The sequence below is a fragment of the Mobula birostris genome, chromosome 1, assembly GCF_030028105.1.
Source record: "Mobula birostris isolate sMobBir1 chromosome 1, sMobBir1.hap1, whole genome shotgun sequence".
Taxonomy (NCBI): domain Eukaryota; kingdom Metazoa; phylum Chordata; class Chondrichthyes; order Myliobatiformes; family Myliobatidae; genus Mobula; species Mobula birostris.
The window spans coordinates 211,017,440-211,043,164 of NC_092370.1; the positions used below are offsets into that span (position 1 = coordinate 211,017,440).

Sequence of the window (25,725 nt, forward strand, 5' to 3'; positions counted from 1 at the left end):
TCTAGATTAACATTTATTTATGAAATTTCTGGCTTCAAAGAGAACAGGATTGAATAAACTTCTATAGATGATGCATTATCCAAAATACAAGTTGTCTTCCGAAGTGTATATCTTAATTTCAAAATTAATATGTAACTTGTAATTTATGAACCCATTGTAGTTTCCGAGATTAATTAATGGGAAGGCAGTTTTTAGGAGAAGCTGTGTTAGCACTGATTTGGTAGAAAGCAATTTGATGTAAATTTTAAGGTAATGGGTTTAAGTCTCATGAAAATCTAAGGAATGAAAATATTCTCCATTGCCATTTTGTGGATCAAGTATTATACCAATGTCCATTACATTCTCCAATTTGTACTGTTTTAAAGAAGACCAACTTGAGTTATCCCTTTTCTCCTGGCTAATATTTGTATCCCGGAGAATGTCATATGCATTCTGTGGTCATCACATTACTGGTTGGCCATTACATTACTGGTTGGCCATTACTGACTGTGCTTACCAGGCCAACTAAATACTCTTAAGTACCACTAAGTGTTTTGAACACTGCAAGATCCTGAAAAGTGCTGTATAAATATCTGATTCTGTGCTCTCAATATTTTATGACCTCATTTTTATGTTAAACTATTTCCAGTAAAACTAGCAAATAAATATTGGTCATTCCATTCTAGTTTCTTTTTACCTGAATAGCTTTTCTTTTCAAAAAAGGGGTTGTGAATGTGCTGATGTTTACTGTATACTTCGATTTCCCTTGGTGGTGAGCTACTGTCATGAAAAGCTGCAGTTTGGGTGGTTGAAGTACTGGTATGGTGCTAACAAGTAAGGAAATAATATGGTTTTAAGATGCTGATGAAGGAATGTCAATGCATCCCCAGTATGTGGGATTTGGAAGTAGTGGTGGGTCTATGCCCGTTGCCCTCCACCTTTTGTAGGTGTAATGTGGTTTTGTGGGATGCTGTTGAGCTATAACCGGAATGGATAATTGAAGTTTTCAGTTGGTGGATTTGATGCCACCAGGCAGGTTACTTTGTTCTGGATGATTAGGCTGTCAGGAAGGGGACCACTGGTCTCAGTGCATAAGTCTGACCTTGTAACCTAATTATTTATGGGAAAAATTACACCAGAAGTAGCTGAAAGACAATTGGAACCTTAGTAAATGAAGGAAATAGCATTGTATCTCTTTAACATGTCAGATTGAAGGGTTGTGAAATAGCCCAAGGACTGAGAGGACTTGTAGACTGGGTGCTCTTCAGAATAAATTAAACACAATATAGAAAAAGATGTACCCGTTAGTAGGTTAATCAGTCATTGTAAAGTGTCCCATGATCAGGCGAGGGTTATATTGGGGGATTGCTGGTGGCACAGGGCCTATTCCATGCCGTATCTCTTTTCCAAAAAAAATTTCAAAGTTCAAGTACATTTAATAACAAGACTTTGAGCCTGGTTTTTGTCTGCTGCACGTGGACAGCAACTTAGTAAATTCAGTGCATTCAATGAGGAGACATGCTCTGAGATGTCATTTTAACAAAGCTAACAGAGTATCCATAGAAAGGTTTGGATTTTTCCACACATTTGCTCTTGTCTGAAAATGAAAACATTATGACTGATGATCCATAAACATCTGAGATGTCCTCTGCTTCTGTCTGATTTCATCCACTGAGGTCACAGCTATTTTCAGTTTCAGCACAGTATTATTGTCCATACACTTTTACAGCGAACTTTAAACAAACAGTTATGGAGTACAGGTGATTGCAGATGAAACTACAGTTCCACTGGAGACTGTTTTGAAATGGGGGAAGTTGTGATTTAGTTAACTAACTGCAAATTCATTATTCAAGGTCATTTTTGGATACAGTAATGGTCAATATAGTAGACATCCCAGGGAGTGTATTGCTTTGACTATCACTGTTAAAGAAGTAAATGCTGTATATGCAAAATATAATATATTGGAAGCTTTGGGGACAGTGATGGTTTATGGTAAAACTGCAATTTGGAAAGAGTACAGTTGTACATTAAAATTAGTATCACTTGGTTTACAGTAGGTTCTGCTCTCCTTTGAAACACTGGAACTATTCTCTTTAAAGAAATCATTGTAATTGAGATAAATGTCCCTACTACTCTTTCACCTAAATTATTGCCATATAAAACACCTTACACAATCAAAGTTTTTGCAACTTTGTTAATGCTCCATGCACATTGTCATTAAAATGCAAATATAAAAGCACTTTAAGGCTGTAAAAAAATTTTGATTTTTTTTAAAATGGGAAATTGCCTGGGGATCATTTTTTTTCTTTTGCAAATTAACTTAATGCAGCAGATGTTTCATTAAAGTTTTCTGTTCTTAGAGTAGCCGACCACTGCCATTAATTTAGCCTGGAGTTTAGTGTAGCTGAGTTGGCTTCACAGTCCATCTCTTGGAATATATGAATGCCACGATAGCGTGGCAGGTAGATGATGCTATTACAGCTCGGCCGTTCCCAAGTTGGGAGCTCAATTCCGACACCATTCTGTAAGGAGTCTCTGTATGTCCTCCCTGTGAAATGCCTGGGTTTTCTCTGGGTCTTCAGGTTTCGTCCCACAGTCCAAAGACGTACTGGGTAGGTTAATTACTCATAGTAAATTGTCCTGTAATTAGGTTAGGGTTAATCAAATTTGTCAGGTGGTGAGGGTTGCTGGGTGGCATGCCTACTCCATGCTGCATCTCCAAATAAATAAAATAAATTTGCACTGGCAGGAAGTTTTGTTTTAATAAGATCTGGTATTGGTTCTTTTTCCCCTTGGGCATTGCACTATTTAATGGTTGAGGGAAAAAATGCTATTTAATATATACACTGACAAATGGAGCTCCTTGTCAAACTGCATTCAGATAACTGAGGATCTTAAGAACTTCATTATACTGATTATTTTAAAAAGCATGTAAATTTCAAGTTTACTGGAGCAGCCTGCGATTCTGTTTTCAGATGTTGCTTTGTTATTACAATTATACTTGTAAATTGAACTTTATGCAATGTAAAGTTCACTACAGGGTATTGGTTTGCTGAATTTTCATCAATTCAAACTCGACCAAATTATCACATTTCACCCAGATTAAGAAAAATGTTCTGATTTGATGAAAGTCAATCATTGTGCAGAACAAAGTGTGGTTAATGCACTATAAATGGTGAGTAAACTAAAAGAAATACTACTTTTTCTTTTTAATTATTTTGTGACCCTTGGCTTGTTTAATGACTTGTGAATAGATCATCAATTTTAATGCTGTAAAACATTAACATTAATCTATTTGCATTCACATATTTAAGTTTCTAAAGAGTATTCTAATCTTCCAAGAGTTTGGAACTATGGAGATTGGTCTTATTTTAATGTTCATTGTCATTAGTCATGGTGCAACTGCTAGAAGATATTTTATATTTTCAATCTTGTAGAATCCTGGAAATTTGCAGCACAAGATACCAAAAATGGGCTTTGAGTTAATAACACTCTTGGTCCGTAGCCCAGTAAATTTAATAGCAGACATTTTGAATGTGATGAGGGTTCTCCTTTAAACACCCTTTCAAGCTGGTGAGTTCCTCATCTCACTGCAATTTGCCCCTCTGATCCCATTAACATTAGTATAGTTGAAAAGCTAAAATTTTGTAATTAAAAGCAAAATTACACTTCCTCCCTCACCACCATTCAGGGCCCCAGACAGTACCTCCAGGTGAGGCGACACTTCACCTGTGAGTCGGCTGGGGTGATATAGCGTCTGGTGCTCCCAGTGCAGCCTTCTATATATTGGCGAGACTTGACGCAGACTGGGAGGCCGTTTCGCTGAACACCCATGCTCTGTCCGCCAGAGAAAGCAGGATCTCCCAGTGGCCATATAATTCCACGTCCCATTCCCATTCTAATATGTCCATCCATGGCCACCTCTACTGTCAAGATGAAGCCACACTCAGGTTGGAGGAACGGCACCTTGTATTCTGTTGGGGTAGCCTCCAACCTGTTGGCACGAACATTGACTTCTCTAACTTCCATTAATGCCCCTCCTCCCCTTCTTACCCCATCCCTTATTTATTATTTTTTATTTTTTCCCTTTCTTTCTCTCTCTCCTCTGCTCCCCTCCCCCTTTTTTTCTCCCTAGGCCTCCCATCCCATGATCCTCTCCCTTCTCCAGCCTCGTATCCCTTTTGCCAATCAACTTTCCAGCTCTCAGCTCCATTCCAGCCTCCTCCCCCCCGCCCCCCCCCCCCACTCTTCTCCTATCGTTTTGGATCTCCTCCCCCCCCCCCCCCACTTTCAAATCTCTTCTTTCAGTTAGTCCTGACGAAGGGTCTGGGCCTGAAACATCGACTGTATCTCTTCTTATAGATGCTGCCTGGCCTGCTGTGTTCACCAGCATTTTGTATGTGTTGCAGCTATTGACCTGAAAGGTTACCTTTCTCAAATGCTGCCAATTAATTCAAACTTTAATGCCCTAGTTAAAAGAAGGACGTCTTTGTAGTTTACCCTTTTCTCAAAAAAAAATCATATTGAACCTTACTTGATTTTCCTTTGTTTCAAAGAAAACAGTGCCCATCTTGAATTTCTAAATATACAACAATGACCATGTCCTTGTAAACCTCAATACTTCTTCCTTCCCATACTGTGGTAATCAAAACTCCATCCATAACACATTTCATAAAATTGTAGGCTGATTCCAACTTTTCCTCTGTGCCTTGGCCAGTGACAGCTGGTACTCTTTAACATCTTTATCTCTTATCCTATTTTTAGAAACTTGTGGATATACATGCCATCTTAACTTGTTCCTTTCTTCCCTTACTATATGGTTACCGTATGTTTCTTTCCACATTTAGCCCTTCCAAATACATCACCACAGACATTTCTGGATTGCATTTCATTTGACAGTCTTGTGCCTTTCTAACTAGCAATTTCTTGTAGCCCAGACCTATTACATTTTCTGGTGGTGGCAAACTTAATGATCTGTCTAATTGGGTCTAATCATTTGTATATCAGAAGCAAGCTGCCTATTGTGAGCCCTGCAGCTCTCTGTGCATCCTTTCGATTGCTAAAATTCCCATCTGGCATTAACTGTTGTTACCTGCCCCTTAATCACACCTTTCCAGATTTCCAGCATTTGCAGACCTTCTTGTGCTTATGACTTGCTTTTCCATTGTCCTTCAGCTTTTACTTAATTGATCTGGCATATGGAACCTTATGAAGTACCTCACTAAAATATAAATCGTCAAATGTTCTGCCTTTATTGACACTGTGTCATGCTTACTTGTGTCCGTAAGACTTGACCTTGTGCTGTCATTCAGAAATTTTATAAGGGTTTTCCTACTAATGGTTGTTGTTTCCTGCTAGTGTTATTTGGTTTACCCCTTCTTTTGCTTATTTGTTCATTCTTCAGTGCCAGTGCTTTTATCATTTCCCCACTTTGAATACGCGCAAAGTATTCATTCAATACTTTACATCTATTTTGCCTGTACCCCTGAATTCATCCTTCCTCTACATGGCATATCTTGGCAATTGGTCTTTGAGAATTCCAAGATTAGGGAAATTAAGCCAAACTGAGAATTATCCGCAAGTTTTACATGACTTGATATATCATGTTTATCGTTCACTTTTTGCACCAGGGTGTATAGGAAATGGCATTTCAGCTCAATTGAATTTATTATGCAAAAACAAATAATTCTGCTTAGAAAGATATTTCCAAATTTTGCATTGAGCCAACTTGAGGCAGTCCTTTACAATTGGGTGGATATGTCAAACTCAGTGCAAGCTCCTGCATCATGATCTGGCCCTGATTCAACATGGTACTCTCGAATGATCGTTTTTTTAAATATGGAAATTCTAATAAAAGTTAAGATCAACACTTAGCAGTCTGCAACTCAATTGTAATTACAATTTAAAGTTTGGATTCAGGTTTAATATCATTGGCATATGTTGTTTTGCAGCAGCTGTACTGTGTAATACATAATAAAAGCTACATCTTCCAATAATTAAAATAAAAAGTAGAGCAAAAGCAGAGCAAAAAAAAAGTGAGGTAGTGTACATGGGTTCATTGACTATTCAGAAATCTGACGGCAGAGAGGTAGAAGCTGTTTCTAAAATGTTGTGTGTATCTACAGGCTCCTGTACCACCATATTGATGGTAGCAATAAGAGGGCATGGCCTGGATGATGGGGGTCCTTAATGATGGATATAGTCTTTTTGAGGCATCATCTATTTAAGATGTCCTCGATGATGGGAAGTCTAGTGCCCATGATATAGCCTTTTTCAATCCTTTGCAGAGACCTCCATACCAGATTGTCATGTAGCCAGTTAGAAAACTCGCCACAGTACATGTGCAGAAATTTTCTAGATTATGATGATGTACCAGGCTTTTAAAGAAATTTAGCCACTGTCATGCCTTCTTTGTAATTCTACCAATATGTTGGGCCCAGAAAAGATCTTCAAAGATGTTGATGCCCAGGAACTTGAAACTGCTCAGCCTTTCCAGGGCTGATTGATGACTACTGGTGTATGTTCCCATGACTTTTCCTTCCTGAAATCTGCAATTAATTCCTTGGTCTTTCTGACCTGGAGTGTAAGATTGTTGTTGCAACACCACTCAATCAGCTGATCTATCTCTCTCCTGTCTGTCTACTCATTTATCATAATCATAGGTAACAATCACTAACCTCTGAAGCTCCAGATGATCATCTTAATCAATGCAGATTATCAGCATATCTAAATAACTCAAATCTCACTGACCCACCAATTCAGTGCTAGTTTTGCATTTCTGGTGCATGACTTAGTGCTGTAGATTCTTTAACCATGATTATATTTAGTTGTAATTTATTTTAATAGTTGTAATTTATCTCTCACTCCAGCTCTGTATGGGAACCCTAAGGTGAATCTGATTGGAGACATTTATGTGCATCTGATGAGTTTCTAATTCCAAAAGATAAAATTGTGGAATACATATTGGTTTAGTAATGGTATAAATTTAGAACAATTGTAAATCATAGTTTAAACAAACACTCACTGAAGTAAGTGCCCTTAAGACTAAAATATTAAAGCTGATTTCTGATCTAGATTAGTATGTATGAGACCTTGTAGCTTATGTGTAATTTTATATGTGATCCAAATAACTTGGGGGGGGGGGGGGGAGGAGGAGGAGCATGGAAACGATGGCTCGGAGTAGCACACTAGTATATTTTCATGGTCAGGCATTGTTTGCTGACTTTATCAACTTGATTCTATTATGTGTAAGTAAATTTCAGCAGAACTGTACTAATTTTGTAAAGAAATGGACTGAGTTTGTCATTTGACACCATTAATTTGTTTTGATGACACTTTCCAATACAATTTGTTGTTCCTATTTGTAAGCATCATGGAAAAGATGAAATACAAAACTGTTTTTGTATGCCTGGGATGGGCAATCCAAATTATACCCCATGTTCTAATGTTAGAGTTGGTCAACCTGCTACAAAATATTTTCCAATGGTCTGCTCTTAAGTGTACAATAAAAGTTTTATTTAGATAATCAAATTTTATCTAGAACCAGAATATAGAAAATGAATAACTTGGTGTTAATATGGAACTTTATAAGTTACATTATTTTTATTTGAAATTTCAAGTCAATATTGAAGCAAAACTTTATCAGGATAAAGTTCCCAATTATGAAGATAAAAAAAATCCTAATTTACTTATGCCGTTATGCCTCATCAGAAAACATGAAACAATTAATTAGGTCATAGAGAAATGAAGTAATGTTCAGTTCGAGTGTCAGAGATATAACAATATGAAATGCTATGTTTACAGGGCTTGTCATCCCAAAACCAAGCCAATTCGCCGAGTGGGACTGTAGTATAGCTGTCGCATACTGCTTGCAAACCTTCGCTACAGGATAAGAAGTAATGACATTGGAGCCAGGAGCTGGTCTTCAGCCACAGCGCTTTTCAAATTTTATTATAGTGGTGATTTTGTTCGGGATTCTGCTGTGAATTGTGTAGAGCTAACACTGGGGAACAATGACTGAAAACTGTTGACATGGGTGTATCTATTCCACTAACACGGACAACTGCTAGCTCCAAGGACCTGTTCCCTTGGTGTTAGCAGTTTTAAAAATAAACCAAAAACTGTTTTACAAATCTTAACTTTATATCTTTCTTTGGTCTTTTCAGAGTTGATGTAGTTTAATCAAATGTATAGTGAAAATATATTAAAACAAAACTGTTCTATTCACAGTACATCAATTCTGAATTTTTATCTCACTTAAATCCTTTGCACTGAGTTTTTTGCTTTTCATTTTTAAATTGAAATTGGTTGGAAGGCAGCTTGGAAAGCTCTCGGTGGAATTGAGTCATTGCTTACAGGCTTGAATTTGAGATTCAGGAGATGGATATTGCAATCATAGATTTATATTAAAATAAAGTTGCACTTAATAGTTAAATGCAAGTAGAGAGATACTCATGGGATGTGCAAAAACTCCTGGAGCAGGTGTGTTGTGGACAATTTTTTTTCCTGTATCTATTAAACTTTAATATTGTTTCAAATTGAACCAACAATGTACTATATGTATAAATATTGTTCATGTCCTGGAGCAATGATTATTTACTCTAGCTGAAGTTTTGTTTTAATGAAAGTAGTTTCTAATTCAGAAAATTATATACATAATCTGGATATAGTTTTTCTGTTCATTTTGGTTGTAAAAAGAGTACATTTGGCTGTAATTTAATTTTGTTGAATTAATTGTTTGGTACAACAGGAAATCTTTGTATTTAAAAAAACAATAAAGGTTATATCAGCTGTAGGGTCCTCTATCAGTGAGTATTTTAAATCTCTGAGCTTTGTATTTCTGTGGTTGATGCATCGCCAAGGCCCAAAAGTTAGCAGAGGGACCTACTAAATTCCAATTCGTGACAGCTATATTGAGGAATTGGTTGATGTATTTCCTTTTGTGGGTTAGAATTGCTGGATCATGACAGACCTTCATCATTGTAAGAAATTTAGGATGTGCCAAATGTTTTACATTTGTCATAGTCTAATTAGGAATTGCTCTAGGTTGGGTTATGTTGCATCATTATAAATTTGCTGTACATATTGATGCTTATTTCTTGGAAGAATGTAAAAGTACAGGCAAAGCTTGAATAAATACCTTGCGTACTACTTGATTCATTTTTATTTTACTTGGGTCTTTTTAACGTGTATCTTAAGCTTTTTGGGATGAAATTTTTGTGCACTTTTGCTAAGTACAAAAAATGAATTCACTAATTATGATTTTCTAGTATTGATGCTTCTGGCAGGTCCATTTATAATTTCACTTCAATGAAAACTGACAAACATCTGCACTATCTACTGCTGTATCAAATGGAAAGTTGGAGCCAGATGCATAGTCCAGTGTCCAATAATAATCAGATGTAATGTGTGAACTGGTGATTGTAAATTAATGTGTGCCTGAGCAGCAGAGTTAACATCTTCCAAATACCTCATCTTTTACAACTAGGTTTGTAAAACAAAATTATTCAAATAATGAAAATATTTCCACTGTTTTGCTGTTAACCATTTAAATTTAGGTTCAGAAATGTTTCAAAAATTAAATTTTGTTTGCTTAAAATATTTAAAACAAGGCATTTTGAAAGGAATACTGCATAATTTTTTAAAAATTGATTTTCTCATTTAATGTAAGCAATTGTTACAGCATTTCTTGTTAATATCCATCACTAACAAGTTCTAGGCCGTAAAATGATAATGCCTCAGACATTGCTCGGACCAAATGGGATGAATGAATTGCTTTTGAATTATCCTGGAAAATTAATTCTTTACAGTTCTCAATGATATACTTGTGTTTCTTAAAAAAAAAATTAATATGCTATGTTTGATTCTTGCATCAGATATTTTTGGTTATTGTTCTTTGCAAAGATAATCTTAACTATTTGGCTCTGGGAGTAAAATTCAATACAAGTTTGCCTTTGTTTAATTTTTTAAATAGCTTGCATGAAGTGCCAATTTCAAAATGGTTAATGAGTTAATAACCACTAATATCTGTATTTTAGTTACTTACTGTGTTTTTTCTTTTTCCTTGAAAGTTCTTCAAAATCAGAGCTCGGGACCTAACAGTGGGGGGAGAAAACTTATTTAATATATTTAAGACAATCTCTATCCAACAGTGTTTGAATTTCTTTTACCAACATAAGTACAGTAAGAAGGCCTTTGTCTAACAACATTTATTAAAAGAGATCAATATAATTGTGGGCATAAAATATTACTAGCAAAGAATGTTCACAAAATTAACATTCTAGCGTGCAGAGTGCAAAACACTTTATGCTAATTCTTTTGACTATGCAATATTTTGCTGACAGCAGGAATGCTCAACACTGAGGGCTGTTCTGCATGATAGTATGTTGGGTCCCTATCTGAATTCTACAGGCTTCAAGCTTTTCCAGATTAAAAATAATGAATTGTTCATTTTCTTAATTTTCTATGTCATCTCAGTTTATGAGTTTGATATATAATACCTTCCTCCTCGTGTGCTTTCTTCTATTCCAGGATGTCTTCCATCCTGTGTGGCTTTTCCTATGTCCTCCTGTTGCACAAACCTAAAATCTTTCATAAATACTAGAGATCAAAATTCTGGCAAGTTGTGCTCTCGTCACAAAAAAAAATAGGCATGCATAATGGGGAAACCCATGAGATATCAACATAAATATCTCTTGGGGGAAAAAAATGACCTTGCTCTATATTAGAAGGGTTTTGATGTATGACAAGCATTGCGTTATAAATACATTTATTTTAATGTCCTGTAACTGTACAAATTGCTCTGAATCTGTACAGAAACTGAGATGTCCCATAGATGTTACCTGACCCACTGAGTTCCTTTTTTTCTTGCTCAGATTGTAGCATCCGCAATCCCTGGTCTCTTCCTCTTATAAGCTTTTTAAAAACTCCTTTGCTCTTGGCTATTTCATAGAGGAGGCTACTTTTGCATTGTGCTTTCATTTGTACTTTTGGCAATATGGGTCAATGAGGAGTTTATCATTTAGAACTGATTTATGGGAAATGGAGGGGAGAACGCACAAATAAAACTCAAGAGTATGCACACCAGTTCACTGGCATCTTCATGGACATCTTCAACACTTCGCTCATCTAGGCTGCCATCCCCACTTGCTTCAAATCAGCCACCATCATCCCTGTACCAAAGAATTCCACACCTTCAGAACTAAATGATGACTGCCCAGTGGCACTGTTGCCAATCGTCATGAAGTGCTTTGAATGGCTGATAGTGGCACAAATCAGAAACTTCATTCTTGCTGCATTGGACACTCACTAATGTGCTTATTGACAGAGCTGCTCTATGACAACTGCCATAGCATCTGTCATGCACCTGGCCGTGACACCTAGAAAACAAGGACACTTGTGTCTGAATGCTGTTCGTGGATTTCAGTTCAGCATTCAACACTATCGTCCCACAGTCCTTTGTGAACAGTCTCCTACCCCTCAGTCTAAATATACCAGTGTGCAACTGAGTGTTAGACTTAACCAACTGTGGTCAGATAATCAGGATGCACAACTGTTCCTCCCTCCTCCTAATCATCAACACTGATGTCCCTAGGGCTGTGTGCGGAGCCCACTGCTGTACACTTTGCTCAAGTGACTGCAAGGCCAAAAGCACCTGAGTAATCCCATTGTCAAGCTCACCAATGATGCAACAGTGTCAGAGCTCATCAACAAGGATGAGACAGCCTACAGCGAGGAGGTCGAAAAGCTTGAGGCATGGGGCTAGGCAAGTAAAAACGGACAGTCAAAACTGCCCAGCGCATCACTGGCACAAGTCTACCTGCCATCAACGACATGTATATTCAAAGGTGCAGGAAAAGTAGTAAGGCTGATGAATACCTCCACCCAGTAATCCACCCTTCCATGCCCCCAACTACTGATCGTTTCCTGCCAGTCACCTCATGTACAGCGACTCCTGCGGCTAGCATCACTTCATGGACATACTATATATATATTTTATATATATAAATTATATATATTTCTCTTATACACTTGGATTTACGTATTGTTTTTTAATTGTGATTGTGTTCTTTATGTGTTTTTTTTTGTTTTGGATCAGGAGTAACAGTTGTTTTCTCCTTTATAGTGTACAGGAAATGACATTAAACTATCTTGAATTTATTCTGTTGATGAGGGTTATTTTCTCATAGCAACCTATCAAAATAGATTAAGCAGCTATTGAGATGCTGGTAAATATATCAAAAGCCATTAGGTAAGCATGTCAATTGCTTTGAGGTTTAAGTAAGATGTCTGTAGTATCAAGAGATGTTGATGTATTAAGATGTATTTGAATATCAAAGTTGGATATTAATCTATTTCGGCTAGTCTTAAGGGGCAGTCTGCATCAACTATCTGGAAAAATTCTGTACAACTGCAATAGGAACCTTTCATCAGAGGGGAGCAAGAATAATTAGCCTTGATATTCTGAATATACAAGAGCTTTACCTACAAATTGTTAATGTGTTCACAAATATGAATTTAAGCCATTTTCCTTTCCATAAATACTGTAGCTATTTTTACCAGTCTATTGACTCCATTTTCCTTTAAATTAAAGTTTATCAAAATGGCTGCCAAAACTAATCATTTTTGATTTGTTTTTAAAAGTAAAAGCTGATTTTGGACAAATTAACAGTACTTGATGCATATTGAGCTAATGTATATCTTGTGGAATTCATCCAGATCTACAGTATTTTTTCACCTTACATGATCTAATTGCTCTAAATTAGGAATTATGTTTGTCAATATATTAAATATCTATGTAATTTAATATTGTATTTAAAAATAAATATATGCAAACTTTTCAATCTGTATAATAACTTAGCTTTTATCACAAATTTTTCTTGGATTTAACGGATAACCACAGAGAGAAATTACTGAATCTTGTTTCCTATGACCAAAATGCAGAACTACTTTGGTAGGTTTCCCTAGTAGGTACTGCATGTAACTTGGAAATTAGTAATTATTGTAGAATTTGGGTGCCTGTATGTTGAGACGAAATACTACCAGTCTTCTTGACATGGTGTACATGAACATAAATTAGTTAGTAAAACCTATCTGTGCTTAATGAAATAGAGCAACAGCCCATTTATATGCCGAAGGGCCTGTATTGTGCTGTAGATTTTCTATGTTTCTATATCTTAAGGTAGAAAGTTAAAATCCTCATATTTGGTCTATTTAGTGTGAGAATAGAAAGTTGTACCAGTTTTTAACTGTTTGTGGCATGCTAAATCATTTGATTCAACATATAATTCATATAAAAGGATTTTAAAATGTTGAACACGAACTCGAGGAAATCTGCAGATGACGAAGGGTCTCGGCCCGAAACGTTCACTGTAGCTCTTCCTATAGATGCTGCCTGGCCTGCTGCATTCACCAGCATTTTTTTGTGTGTGTTGCTTAAAATGTTGAATATTCGTTCTTACGCTAGATCTCAGAATTGTTGAAAAGAAACTTCTATTTCTATTTTTTAAGGAGATTGTAACACGTCCAACACTATATGTAATACACTGAGTGTTTGATATTACCCAAACAAAATTTACAAGCAAAGAACTAGAGAGATTTAATTTCATGTAAATCCCAAGCATACATTTGACAATCAGTTACAAATGTATTGCCTTCTTTGCTGTATTTTAAAAATGAGTTAAACAATTTAAAATAGAAGTGTCCCTGGTTAATAAAAACATCCAGCTTCTCCACTGCCTCTTTCTCCAGTTCATCATCACCACCAATGTAATAATACTTAAGATTTTAACAAATTTATTACTATTGCAATTTGAACACCTTGATTCTTATGGAAGCTTTCTCTTTTAACTGTTTCAATAAATTAAAAATGCAGACTTGGCAAAGTGAAAATGGATTTTGTTAATTCTATAAATCTAGTGCACTGTATTTGTAACTTTTTGTTTCTACAGTCTTATTCACCATGGTACTCCCAATACTTAATTCTAAATTCTCAAATTCCCATTTCTGGCTTGATATTGTTTCTCAACTTGGCAGAATCAGAGACTTCACAATTTACATTTAAAGGGAAAACAGTATAATTTAGAACATAGAACATTGGCCCTTTGGCCCACAGTGGTGTGCCAACCACGTGACCTACTCTGGAAAATGCCTAGAGTTACCCTTCTACATATCCCTCTATTTTTCTAAGCACCAAGTACCTATCTAAGAGTCTCTTAAAAGACCTCATTCTATCCACCTCTTCCACTGTCACTAGCCGTACATTCCACACACCCACCACTCTGTGTGGGAAAAACTTGCCTCTGACATCCCCTCTGTACCTACAAGCACCTTAAAATTATAGCCCCTTGTGTTAGCCATTTCAGCCCTGGGAAAAAGCCTCTGGCTATCCACACAATCAATACCTCTCATCAGCTTAAACACATCTAACAGGTCATTTCTCATCCTCCATTGTTCCAAGGAGAAAAGGCCAAGTTTACTCAACCTATCATCATAAGCCACGCTCTCCATCCAGGCAACATCCTTGTAAATCTCCTCTGCACTCTCTCTGTAGTATCCACATCTCTAGAAGTGCCTTCATCTTTGAGGTTTAGATAAAATAGACCTTTAAGAGCTTGTGCTCACATTATTGTTTTAACATTAAGGCAAACTTGAAATATTTCCAGTATTTCATACTGGAAATCTGAAATTTAAAAAAAGTACTCAGTAGGCTGGGCAGCATTTGTTGAAAGAGAAACAGATCATTCAATTTAATGACCCATTTCACTAAACAAAATGGTAGAAAATAGATCAGTCTCTGGATCTTTTAAGTTCTTGTGATTTAGAAGATCTGGTAGTTCATCCATTAAAGTTGGTGATTTAAGTGAAATATTTTGAGCATGGCACTTAACTCCAAGATATGCACAAGTTGATTTCAGTTTAATTATTTGACAGCTTGTGGAATATACAATTTTCTCTGACAACTGCAGTTATCATCCAGAATTTTCTGTGTTTTTATCTGGATAATAACTATCTGCTGTTTCTGAAAGCTATAGTGTTACTTTCCAGAAAAACTGGCAAAATATAAAGTTTGAAGGTGCGGAATTACTATCATCGTGCTAAACATGCATGAATAAAGGTTGTAGTAGATTCTTTATTTAGATTCCATATTCCACAACACTCCCTATATCTTTCAACTTCAAATGTCTATTGACCTCATTCTTTGCATTTACTCAACTACTTATCACTCACTAACCCCTCGGCAGGGAATTTAAAACTATATACAATTTCCTGTGTGGAATCTAATCATAGTCTTTTATAATTGATAAATATCTTCAGATTTAACCCTTTTCCATTAAATGGTAACATGGCACTTGCTGCACCTGCCAGAAAACTGAGTTATTTAGAAGGACACCAGGTTTCTTTGAGTACCAATGTTTGGCTATCATCTCTTACAAAATGGATGTTTGTTCTTTTTCACACAATATTCTATTCGTTACATCTTTACATGCTTGTTTGTATTTTGCAATCTTTTTACATGTACCTTTTCATAGATTTCATCTCCAACTAGCAATCTTTGAAATGTCACACTTGGATTGCTTATCTCACTGTTTCTTATTGTTTGAGCTTTAGCAAATTACAATAAATTACTTTATCATTTACCAGGCTCCATCTGCACTATTTGTTCCTATTTTGCTTGCCTAATTTTTCTTAAATGTTTGTTCACTGGGACTTAAACATATTCTCTTGTATTAAATTTGACTGTAATCCTCACTATGTAAAGTAACTTGCATTTTGTAAAGAAAGTTTCATAAAATGTTAATTAAAAACTTTTTTTATTCCCAGAAGATTACATGACTTTGTTTTTGCAATATTTCCAGCAGTGGTACTCAAATAGCTGCTAGTGAGGATGTACCTCTGAAAATAGATTTTGAGCTTTGATGTTCCATTTGGTATAAAACATCTTCTACACATTTTTCTTTTCTGATCCCATGTTAAATGTGTACATCAAAGGTTATTGTGAGTACTTGGATAACAAACTACATTTTAACATTACACAAATCATCAAAACAACATATAACATTATTTTCTTTTATTTAATGATACAGCATAGTAACAGGCTCTTCTAGCCATACAAACCTCCACTGCCCAGTTATGCCCATGTGAGTAAATAACCTACAAACCCTTATGTTTTTGGAATGTGGGAAGAAACCAGAGTATCTAGAGGAAATTCATGTGGTCATGGGAACGTACCAACTCCTTACAGACTGCTAGAACTGAACCAGAGTTTCTGATGCTGTGACAGCATTATGCTAACTGCTGTGCTGCTCAAAAGGAAATAAAAGCAGCATCTTTATATTTTAAAATGCGTAGCTGAATACTAATTGGATAATACAATTATTATTCCAATTATGAAAGTTATTGGATTTAATACTCAAATGAAAACTGAACATAGTGGTATCCATTTAATTAGGCCATCGGTTATTTGGGGCAACTTTTAAAGAACAAAAGCTAATTGAGAAAATAGCCAGGGTTCCCTTAGTTTATTTAGGGACACTATGCTGCTTAACTGGGGCAGCAGACTTGCTGAATAGTTTTTAACTAACATCAGTCGCATGTACTTGCATTGTCGTTATGGACTACACTGTGCTTCAAGAGAACAGTTTTTAAATAGCGTCAGTTGTATGTGTTTGTGTTCAAAAAGCAGTGATGTTTGTCACTGACGGTGAGAAATAAGCTGTAAGACAATTCAGAACCGTTTTGCTCATTACAGTTTCAAGCAACTGGTTGGAAGTGAAAATGACAAAATTTCACTACTTCAAGTTAGGAACTACAAAGAATTGAAGGTATGGACAATCATCTTGAATGTTACAATGAAAATGAAAATTTGGAGGATGCAATGGTCGACAACATTCTATGAAGCCAGTCCATTATCTGCACCAGATGACTGCACTGATTTTGTTCATTTACAGCAAAAGAATGTGATGCAGATAAATTCCCCTGTGAATAAGTATTAGGAACTAATACAGTTTTATAGTGCTGTAGTAGTTTCGGTGGTGTTTTAATTTGTTTTGTTTCTCAGCTTGTCTTTTTTATACCCTTTTAACTTTGAAACTTTGGCTAATTGGGGCAGCTGCTTAATTGGACCAAAATGTACTAGATCTGATATGCCCTAATTAACTGGAATCCACTGTATTGAATTAATTTTGGAATTGTCACCACTAGAGAACACACCTTCCAAAGGAAGTCTGCTGCCACGCATCTCATTCCATCAGTTTCTCTGATATTTAAACAATTAGTTTGAGATAAATTTCAGAAATGGTGAAACTGTCAGTGCTTACCCCCTCCAAAAAAGACAAAAGAAAATGTATACGCTATATGATAAATATAAATTTATTAAAGATCATATTCCAAAAACATTAAATTGGATTAAAACTTCTTGTAAATGTGTATGTTTAAAAAAATTATGCTGTAGTGCACCAGCATTTCCCATATATGATCTGCTTTGTTCATTGGTATGATTGCAACTTTGTAGAGAAAAAATATTGAGGCAACAATAAACTAACATACTGAATGTTGGAATTTGGCCCAAGATAAAAATTTCTTTGCAACAGTCAAAAATTAATTCTATGGAAATGAGAATGTTAATGTTACTACTTTAAATGGAATATGAAATTTTTCTGTCAGATTGATCATTTATGACTGGTGATCATGCAAATTCTTGCTCCATGTTGGATTCTCAGAAGAATGTTTATGACTGTAAATATTAATTCACATCTTCAGCTTTTGATCAGTAAATAAGGAAGTCTACCTTTAGATTAATCTGTTATCTAAAAATGTAAGTAGTTTGAAAATAAAGTGCTAAATTTTTAGATTTAAAATATTATGCCATTTTGTTTATGACTTTTCTATTTTTAAAAAATTGTTATTTTTTACCATCAAGTGAACAAACTTTGAACTAGTGTATCACTTGATTAAAAACTGAAGTTAGAAAATGGCACAAACCCAATGGTTGACCTGTAATCTAGTAGAAGACAAATATGGTCTTCTGAAACATTTTTAAAAAACATTACAAGAATTCTGTGAAAAGGAATGGTTATTGAATACTCTTGAATCGTAATTGTTCTCAGTAGCCATCTCTTTTTCTTTATGTAGAGGGTAAATTGTAACATTTTGCCGTAGATTTCCATTGTTCTGGACACTACAAATAAATGAAAACTTGAGAATGAATACAACAGCAAAACCATGAACTCTACTTTTTTTTCTAACATCTAATCTAGAAAATAAAAAAGACATAATATACCTAATGCTTGTTTTTAAATGTTTAGGAGCTATTATTCTGGGATATCAAAATGATTCATAATTTTATTTAATTATTAATTTTTAAATACATTAATGTTGCTATTCAAAAACTTGTATGATTTAAATGAAAATTAAAATAAAACCATTCCAGTCCCATGTTCACTACTACAAACAAAGCTAGATAATTTTCATAAGGAAAATACTTTTGCTATTGTATCAATATATACCATGGATCGTTAAATCCTGATTAGGACACAAATGGTTTGTTTAGCCTCCCAGTAGGGTTATGCTATCAGTCCCATTTTCCTGTAGCCCAGCAAACTCTTCTCTCTTATACTTTGGCTCCCATCCTTTCTTGCATTTAGGGGTAACTTACAATGGGTCAGGTTCATTACTTGATGCCTGGAGTTGTGAAGCAGTAGTTTTAACTGCCTTGAAATTACTGGGTAAAGAATATTACATAAGTCTGCTGCACTTTATTGAGGTTGGAAGTTCTTCACTTGGTGTTCATTTTCACATTTTTTTTCAATGAAAATTACATTACAGAAAAATGTAATTTGCATTTTAAGTACTCTTAGACTATCCCTGGGCACTTGTGGCCCAATTAGATAAATTTTGCCTAAAAAGCTACATAAGAATGGAATTCAAAACTTGGTGAAGGAGATTAATTTTCAGGTTTGCCTTCGATAGTGGTTTTGAGGAAAGTATCCTCAGGCCTAGATAACAAGGCGTGACATCCAATGGGTAGGGGGTGGACAGTGGAATCAGAGAAGTACAGCAGAGCAAAAAGGGGCCCAGAGATTATAAGGCTGTGGGGTGCTGGAGTGCTTAGTGGTGGTTTCACAGAGATGAGTGATGAGGACACTCAGTAATTTGAAATAAATGTTAAAATAAATTCCTGTATCAGGATGAATTGATACAGCAGGAGTGCAAGGATCATGCCAATTTAGCATATGGATAATAGTCTTTGGAACAAAAGTGTATGGAGAAGGTGAGTAGCTGCTAGGACAACAATGAAATAGTCAATTTAAGGTTACAAAGATGCTAAGTGTAAAGGTTAGTGAGGCAAGACAGACAGAATCAAATTATGAAAGTAAAAGCGGATGGTCTTTGTTAGGAAAGAATATGGGGCCAGGAACACACCACAGAATAGTCAAGGACCCATGGTTCTGAATCCCATGGATAAGGCCACAGAAAATAACATTTAGTAGCTAGGCCCAGAAGAGGATGGCTTTTGTCTTAATAATATTAAACAATGAAGCATATTTTAATATATCTATTTATTATAGGATATTGAACAAAGTTCATAACAGACAAGAAGCAGCTAAAGGGATTACAGCACTGTATAGTAGAACTCCAGTCACTGCATTAATTAGTAAAAGAAAGGCAAGGATAGATCCTAGATGAACCCCAAAATCAATGCTGTGTGAGTGGGAGATAAAGGCAATGCAGACGATTCTCTGCATGCAAAACGAAATAAGTAATAAATCAGGCCAGCACAGTCAAGAAAAGTGGATGACTGAATAGAAGCATTGTTAAAGGCCATTGAGAGGGGAGGGGCTGGTAGGTTAGTTTGCTACAGTCATATTAGGTAGTATTTTTGTTTTAATAAAATGTTTTGGTTGCAAATTAATTATTACTAAGAGTGACACCATTCTCTTTGGGCCCAGCTACTAAATGTCACCTTGTGGTCTTATCTGAAGCTTCTTCAAATAACTTACAACCATAGGTCTCTTATTTTATCCTGAACGGAGTCCTATTCCATACTCTTTCCCAAGGAATTCATTCTAGCTCCTCCAAATAGAAAATGATTTGTCAGCCCAGGAAAACATGTAGCTGTTTTATTCCTCTGCAGCCTGACTGTCCATTCCAAGTTCAATCTAATACTTAATGCTAAATCTGTAATTAACAGTTTAAGCCTTTGCTCTGTACTATCATCACAGTTTGATTTTGTTGTAGTATTTCCCAAATTTTTATTTTGTATCTTGCGATACATTATTTGCTGCCTTTTAAAGCCAAGGGGCCAAAAAATTTTTTTCTGTCATTGGCTTTTATTTCTGTTGAATATAAATGAAAAGTAGAATGGGTCTTATCCAATTTTGGTGACCAGCTTCTCAAAAATAAACCGTTTCACTAATGGCATGCTGTTAGTTCTCAATTGAAATACTGTATTTGTTTTTACTGCTGCGTCAAAAAGGCAAGAATAATTAAATCCAAGAACTTATTTGTATTAAGATGCAGAGACAATACAGGCTTTAAGGAATTTGTGCAGTGAATTTAAATTCAACAGAATGCTCAAGGGCTCAAATATGGTTTAATGGTCTTACAGCATTTGTAAAGAGGAAGAAATTTTCCATGATTAATGAGATTGCCTCTTTAAAAAAAAGCACTGCAGTCTGTTGGTGAACAGTGTCCATGAAACTATCAAATTTAAAATAATTTGACAATGGCAAACAGAGATCATCAGAATAGATATGATTTGAGCAGAATTAATTTCAAGGGACGGAGGGATAAATTAAAAGAAATTTGCTAACCAACCCAAATCTCAGTTAGAAAAAGAAAACTTTAAAATCAGGCTTATTAAAATATGCAAAGCAAAGATGCTTTTCAGAAAAACAATAATTAATCCTAACAACTGAACCATGAAATTCTGTAAGGGTTCTACTCAATTGAATTCTGCTGCTGAAATTGAATTCTACCGCTGATGAAACTTCCACTGTCCTTTCACTATCAGCACTTTCTCTGTCAGGAAAAATTATTCAAAAGTAAACTGAAAATACCTGAGCAAAATCAACGCTCATATCCCCTGTCAATCTACTGTTACTGACTATACTTGTGAACCACATCCCTCTACCAGTTTCCCACCAGGTCCCTATGCTATCCTGTGAACAATAACACAAATGCAATCATTCTAGGCCTGCTGAACCAGAGTTGGGCAACGAGGTAAGTGAACCCTTAGTGACAGAACAAATTACTGAGGCTATGCTCTTCGAATGTTTCCGGTTGACCTGCTCTGTAGCTTTTAATACATGAACGCACCTTGTAATGCTTTAATTTAGTTTTAATAACGGAACAAAAAATAAATAATTATCTTTGTCTTCCTAATTGCCATGTTAGGAAATTCTCCATTCAAAGGAATGGAGATTCTGATCTTGCGTAAGGTTTTGCTAGCCTAGGATTACAAAAGTGGGTTGCATAAGATCATAGTCATAGAATAAAGCAGCAGAGAAAAAGACCCTTCAGTCCAACTCATCCATGTTGATCAAGGTGTCTAACCTAGTTCTATCTGCGATGATTTTGTCTTTATCCCTCTAACCTTTTCCTATTTATATACCTATTCAACTGACTCCTTAATGGTGGTGGTGTACTTGCATGAACTACCTTCTCTGGTAGCTTGTTCCATATAGGCACCACCCTCTGTGTGATTGATCTCTGGGTTCCTTTTAAATCTTTCTCCTCTCTCATTAAACATGTCCTCTCTAGTTTTTGATTCCCTTTCATGAGAAAAAGGTTGCGTGCATCCACACCGTTTATGATTTTATACACTTCTATAAGGTCACCCTTCAGTCTCCAATGCTTCGAGAAATAAAGTTCTAGCTTGTACAACCTCCCCCTAGAGGCTTTTGAGTCCTGCAACACATTTATAAATCTTTACACTCTTTCCAGCTTAATGGTACCCTTTCCTGGCAGGTGATACACATGAAATATCTCCACCGTTCACAATGTGGCAACTATTCTTACCACTTATTTCTTACATCTACTTTCCAATTTGATCCTTTAGTACCACCTTAGGTATCCTAAACCTCAAATATCACCAACTACAAATTCACAAAACAAATCCAACAACTCAATTTAATCTGTATCTCATATTTAACAGAAGTAATTCAGAATCACATTATACAAGCTTTGATGTTTATCTTGCTAATAGTTTACGTCTCATTTTCCCTGGGCTATCGTTTGAAAGGTGGGAGGTAGATTAACTCCACCGAGAACACTTCAGGTGTCAGGGTTTGACATTCCAGAGCAGCAATGGCCCTGAAAGGTTCAGTTGTAGAATCAATATCAGGTTTAATACCACTGGCATACATCATGAAATTTGTTGTTTTCCAGTGGCAGTACATAGTAATAAAAGTTATAAATTACAATGAGATATATTTTTAAAATTAAAGTAAGAAGTAGTGCAAAAAAAAAAGAGTAAGAACAAAACTTCATCTTCTTGCCTGGACCAACGGGATAATGGCAGAGCAGATTGCAGAAAAATGGGTGTGTTGCTATCTTGACATTGGATAATAGGCCTTTCATTAGTCAGTATCCAAGCTGAAATCATGTCTCAGCATTTCTCATCACTTTGGTCAAAGTACAGGAATTAAATGTTCCAAAAGTCCTTGTGACATAACATCCTAGAGATGAAGTTTTATTTGCATCCAAGCATCGGTAGCAAAACGTGGAAGCTATTAAAGGTGTTATATTGTCATGGGTGTTCCTAGTACATTGAAGCAGCCGCACACTTGTGGTTAATGATGCCATGCAAAGACAGCTCCTTTCCTTGCTCTCTAAAGTAGATGTGTTGAAATAAAATGCATCTTAATTGAGTGATGCTTACTACTGGCAGTGAATAATGCATTTTCAAGAATCCACGTATTATTCCTGCATTTCAGGATGAATTTTTTTGTGACATTTGTGTTTATTGTTTTGGCTTCTTAAATCTTAAATTTTAAAAATATTTGTACAGAGGTAACACACTCTTCAAATGCAGAGACTGCCAGAGATGTGCAAAAGAAATGCTTACCCAAACCAATTATCTCTGATCATCAGTGCTCTTCCGGACTGACAAAATCTCTTGTTGAAGAGTAGAAAGATTGAACGGGCCCTCCTTTTTTTGAGGTGGTGGAGAGATGAAAGAAAAGCAATTAATTAACAAATGTAATACTCCTTCCATGTTTGTATACACAATGTTTTTTGATGGCTTTACCTAAAATATACCTGGATCTTTGGGCATTTCATCTTAACCCATCCCTCTAATAACAGAAAATTAAAAAAGTTGAGAAATCCGTTCCTGGGAAAGTTAAGATTTCAGCTGATCTCATAAAGCCAACAAGGAATATTATAAATATTAATTTCTCATTATCAGTCAAGCTTATATAAAATGTATACATTGTAACTGCACAGATATACAAATTGAAATTTAGTTGAAATTTAGACTTGACTTTTCACCAGTGGAGAAAATTGCCCTGTTAAATCTTACATGATTAATCAGCACCTGATTAAATAGAGATTTAAAAAAACTGCAAATGCTAAGACCATGAAATAAAAACAAAGTGAAATAATTAATGGTCTGAGCCTCATCATTTCAGAAAACTAACTTGTTTTCTCCCTTTCCCAGTTCTGATGAAGGGTCTCAAACCCGAAACACTTAACTGTTTCTCTATCCACAGATACTATCTGACCCGCTGTTTTCTTTCCTGTACTTTGTCAATTCTTCCTTATATATTTAGATACATTGTTAGGAGATTTTAAGTGAAGTGATGATTTATGAACTGTTATAAAAATGGACTGGCACAGTAATTGTTTAGATAAAGGTAATAGCTGTTTTCTAAATATAGTGGATTCTGGTTAATTAAGGCAGCCACTTATTTTGGGGCAATTCTTAAGGAACAAAAATGAATTGAGAAAATAACCAGAATTCCCTACATTTATCTGGGACTCTATGCCACTTAATTGGGACAGGAGATTGTTGCCGAACAGTTTCTAACTAACATCAGTCGCATGCACTTGTGTGGCCGTTAGACACTACACCATGCTTAGAGTGAGCAATTCTTCAATAGCATTAGTTGTGTATGCTTGTGTTATGTTTTCCATTTGGGCTGATGGTGCTGATTCAAATAGCAGTGATTTTTAATCACTTTATTTTTTGACTTTTAAAAATTACAGACCTTTGCCAAGGTGGCATGAAAAGATTTGACACTAGCTGAAAAATTTACCCTTGGTTTCTGCACTGATTTTGTTCTCTACAGTTAATCAAAAGAACACAGCAGCATACACTGGATGACCTCCTCTGTCGATAACTATTAGAAACTAATACTATCGTAGTAGATAGAGTTCTAATTTGTTCTGTATTTCATTTAAGTTCATAATTTGTTACTCAGTTAAATGGTAATTTGTCTTCTTATATGTTTTTAACTATTTCCATGAAACTTAGGCTAATTGGGGCAACCACTTAATTAGGTCAAAATGTACCGGTCCCAATGTATCCCAATTAACTGGAATCCAAAGTGTTGTGATTTGACTACTGTATTTGTGTATTTCGGATGTTTTGCAACTAAAGCATTATCCAGATATCACAAAACTTCCACCCTTTTATGTTCTTGTTCAATTAACCTTTTAAGAACTTCTGCACTAAAATGCAACATTTTTTGTAATCTAAACATCTGTAGAACTCCACTCTTCCTAGGTTCTATTCCATTTTGGGTCTAAGATTGTTGTACTAGCAGTTAATCTGTATTGAAATGTATCTGTCACTTTTTGTCCATTCTCTTAAATCTATCAAGATCTCCTTTTGAAATATTTTATACTCTATGTTTCCATTAACAGTACAAGTCTGCAAAATCAGCAAGTTTCAATGCATTACTTTTATGTTACCAGGATCAAGAACAAATATATAGCTGAATGCTTGCCCAGCATAAATCCTGTCAGTCACAACCAATAGTTTCCCGCCAATTAGATTTATGTACCATTAACTCTACTCTTTGGGTATTTAAAATCGTGAATAATTTGATTCCACTTGTGAACAACAGCAAAATTAAAGGTCATCAATATAAGATAGTCACTAACTTGATTTTAAACTTAGAGATACAGCACGGTAACAGGCCATTCTGGCCCAACAAGTCTGCACTCCCTAATTATAACCATGTGATCAATTAACCTACTGAACTGTAGATCTTTGTACTGTGGGAGGACATGGGGAGAACATACGGACAGCAGCAGGAATTGAACCTGCGTCACTCAAGCTGTAACTGCATTACACAAACTGCTACATTACCATGCCGCCCTAGTGGTTTCAATCAAACATGCAATTTGACAACTTTTAGTGGTAGGTATGCAGAATTTATTAATATTAAATATCAGTCAAATTGATAACAAGCATAAAAGGAAGTAGGGACTAAACATTTATACTAAAACAGATGATTGAGAATAAAGTGAGCAGAAACGACAACGTGAGCTAGTAACCTCTATCTGATATTATCCATTCTATATAGTTCTTTCTTCTATTATTTTTCCAATATTTTAATCACTTCAGTAACATAAAATTTGATTTCACTTTATAAGCTCTAATGTGAAATCTTACTGAATTCCTTCAAGATCTTCCAAAAGTTATATCTACGGACATTCATCTGTCTACTGCTTGGCTGCTTATTGAAAACTTCAGTTAGGATTTTAAGACATGATCTACCCATATCAGATCCAAGT

General features: G+C 35.5%; 2 protein-coding genes across 7 annotated transcripts in view; one reads left to right on the top strand and one right to left on the bottom strand.

The window, feature by feature from the left end:
- Positions 1-9,133, top strand: part of wdr20a (WD repeat domain 20a) — a 42,251-nt gene extending 33,118 nt beyond the window's left edge. The window contains exon 4 of the mRNA XM_072270675.1: positions 7,783-9,133. Coding sequence (XP_072126776.1) covers positions 7,783-7,833 — 51 coding nt within the window. The 3' untranslated portion in view covers positions 7,834-9,133. The remainder of the gene's footprint in view (positions 1-7,782) is intronic.
- The window catches only part of LOC140204200 (MAPK/MAK/MRK overlapping kinase-like), a 119,332-nt gene that overhangs the window by 14,964 nt on the left and 78,643 nt on the right, over positions 1-25,725 (bottom strand). For 3 of the 6 annotated variants that reach the window (XR_011887556.1, XR_011887555.1, XR_011887558.1), the window contains exons 12-13: positions 23,048-23,131; positions 10,025-10,073 (exon numbers count right to left, since the gene is read on the bottom strand). Coding sequence is in view for 3 of the 6 variants with exons in the window: in XM_072270729.1 (XP_072126830.1) it covers positions 23,057-23,131 (75 nt within the window). In the remaining 3 variants the exon portion in view is untranslated. Of the gene's footprint in view, positions 1-10,024; positions 10,074-15,802; positions 18,158-23,047; positions 23,132-25,725 lie in introns of those variants that run through there. The other 3 variants (XM_072270729.1, XM_072270690.1, XM_072270739.1) reach the window with 1 other exon arrangement.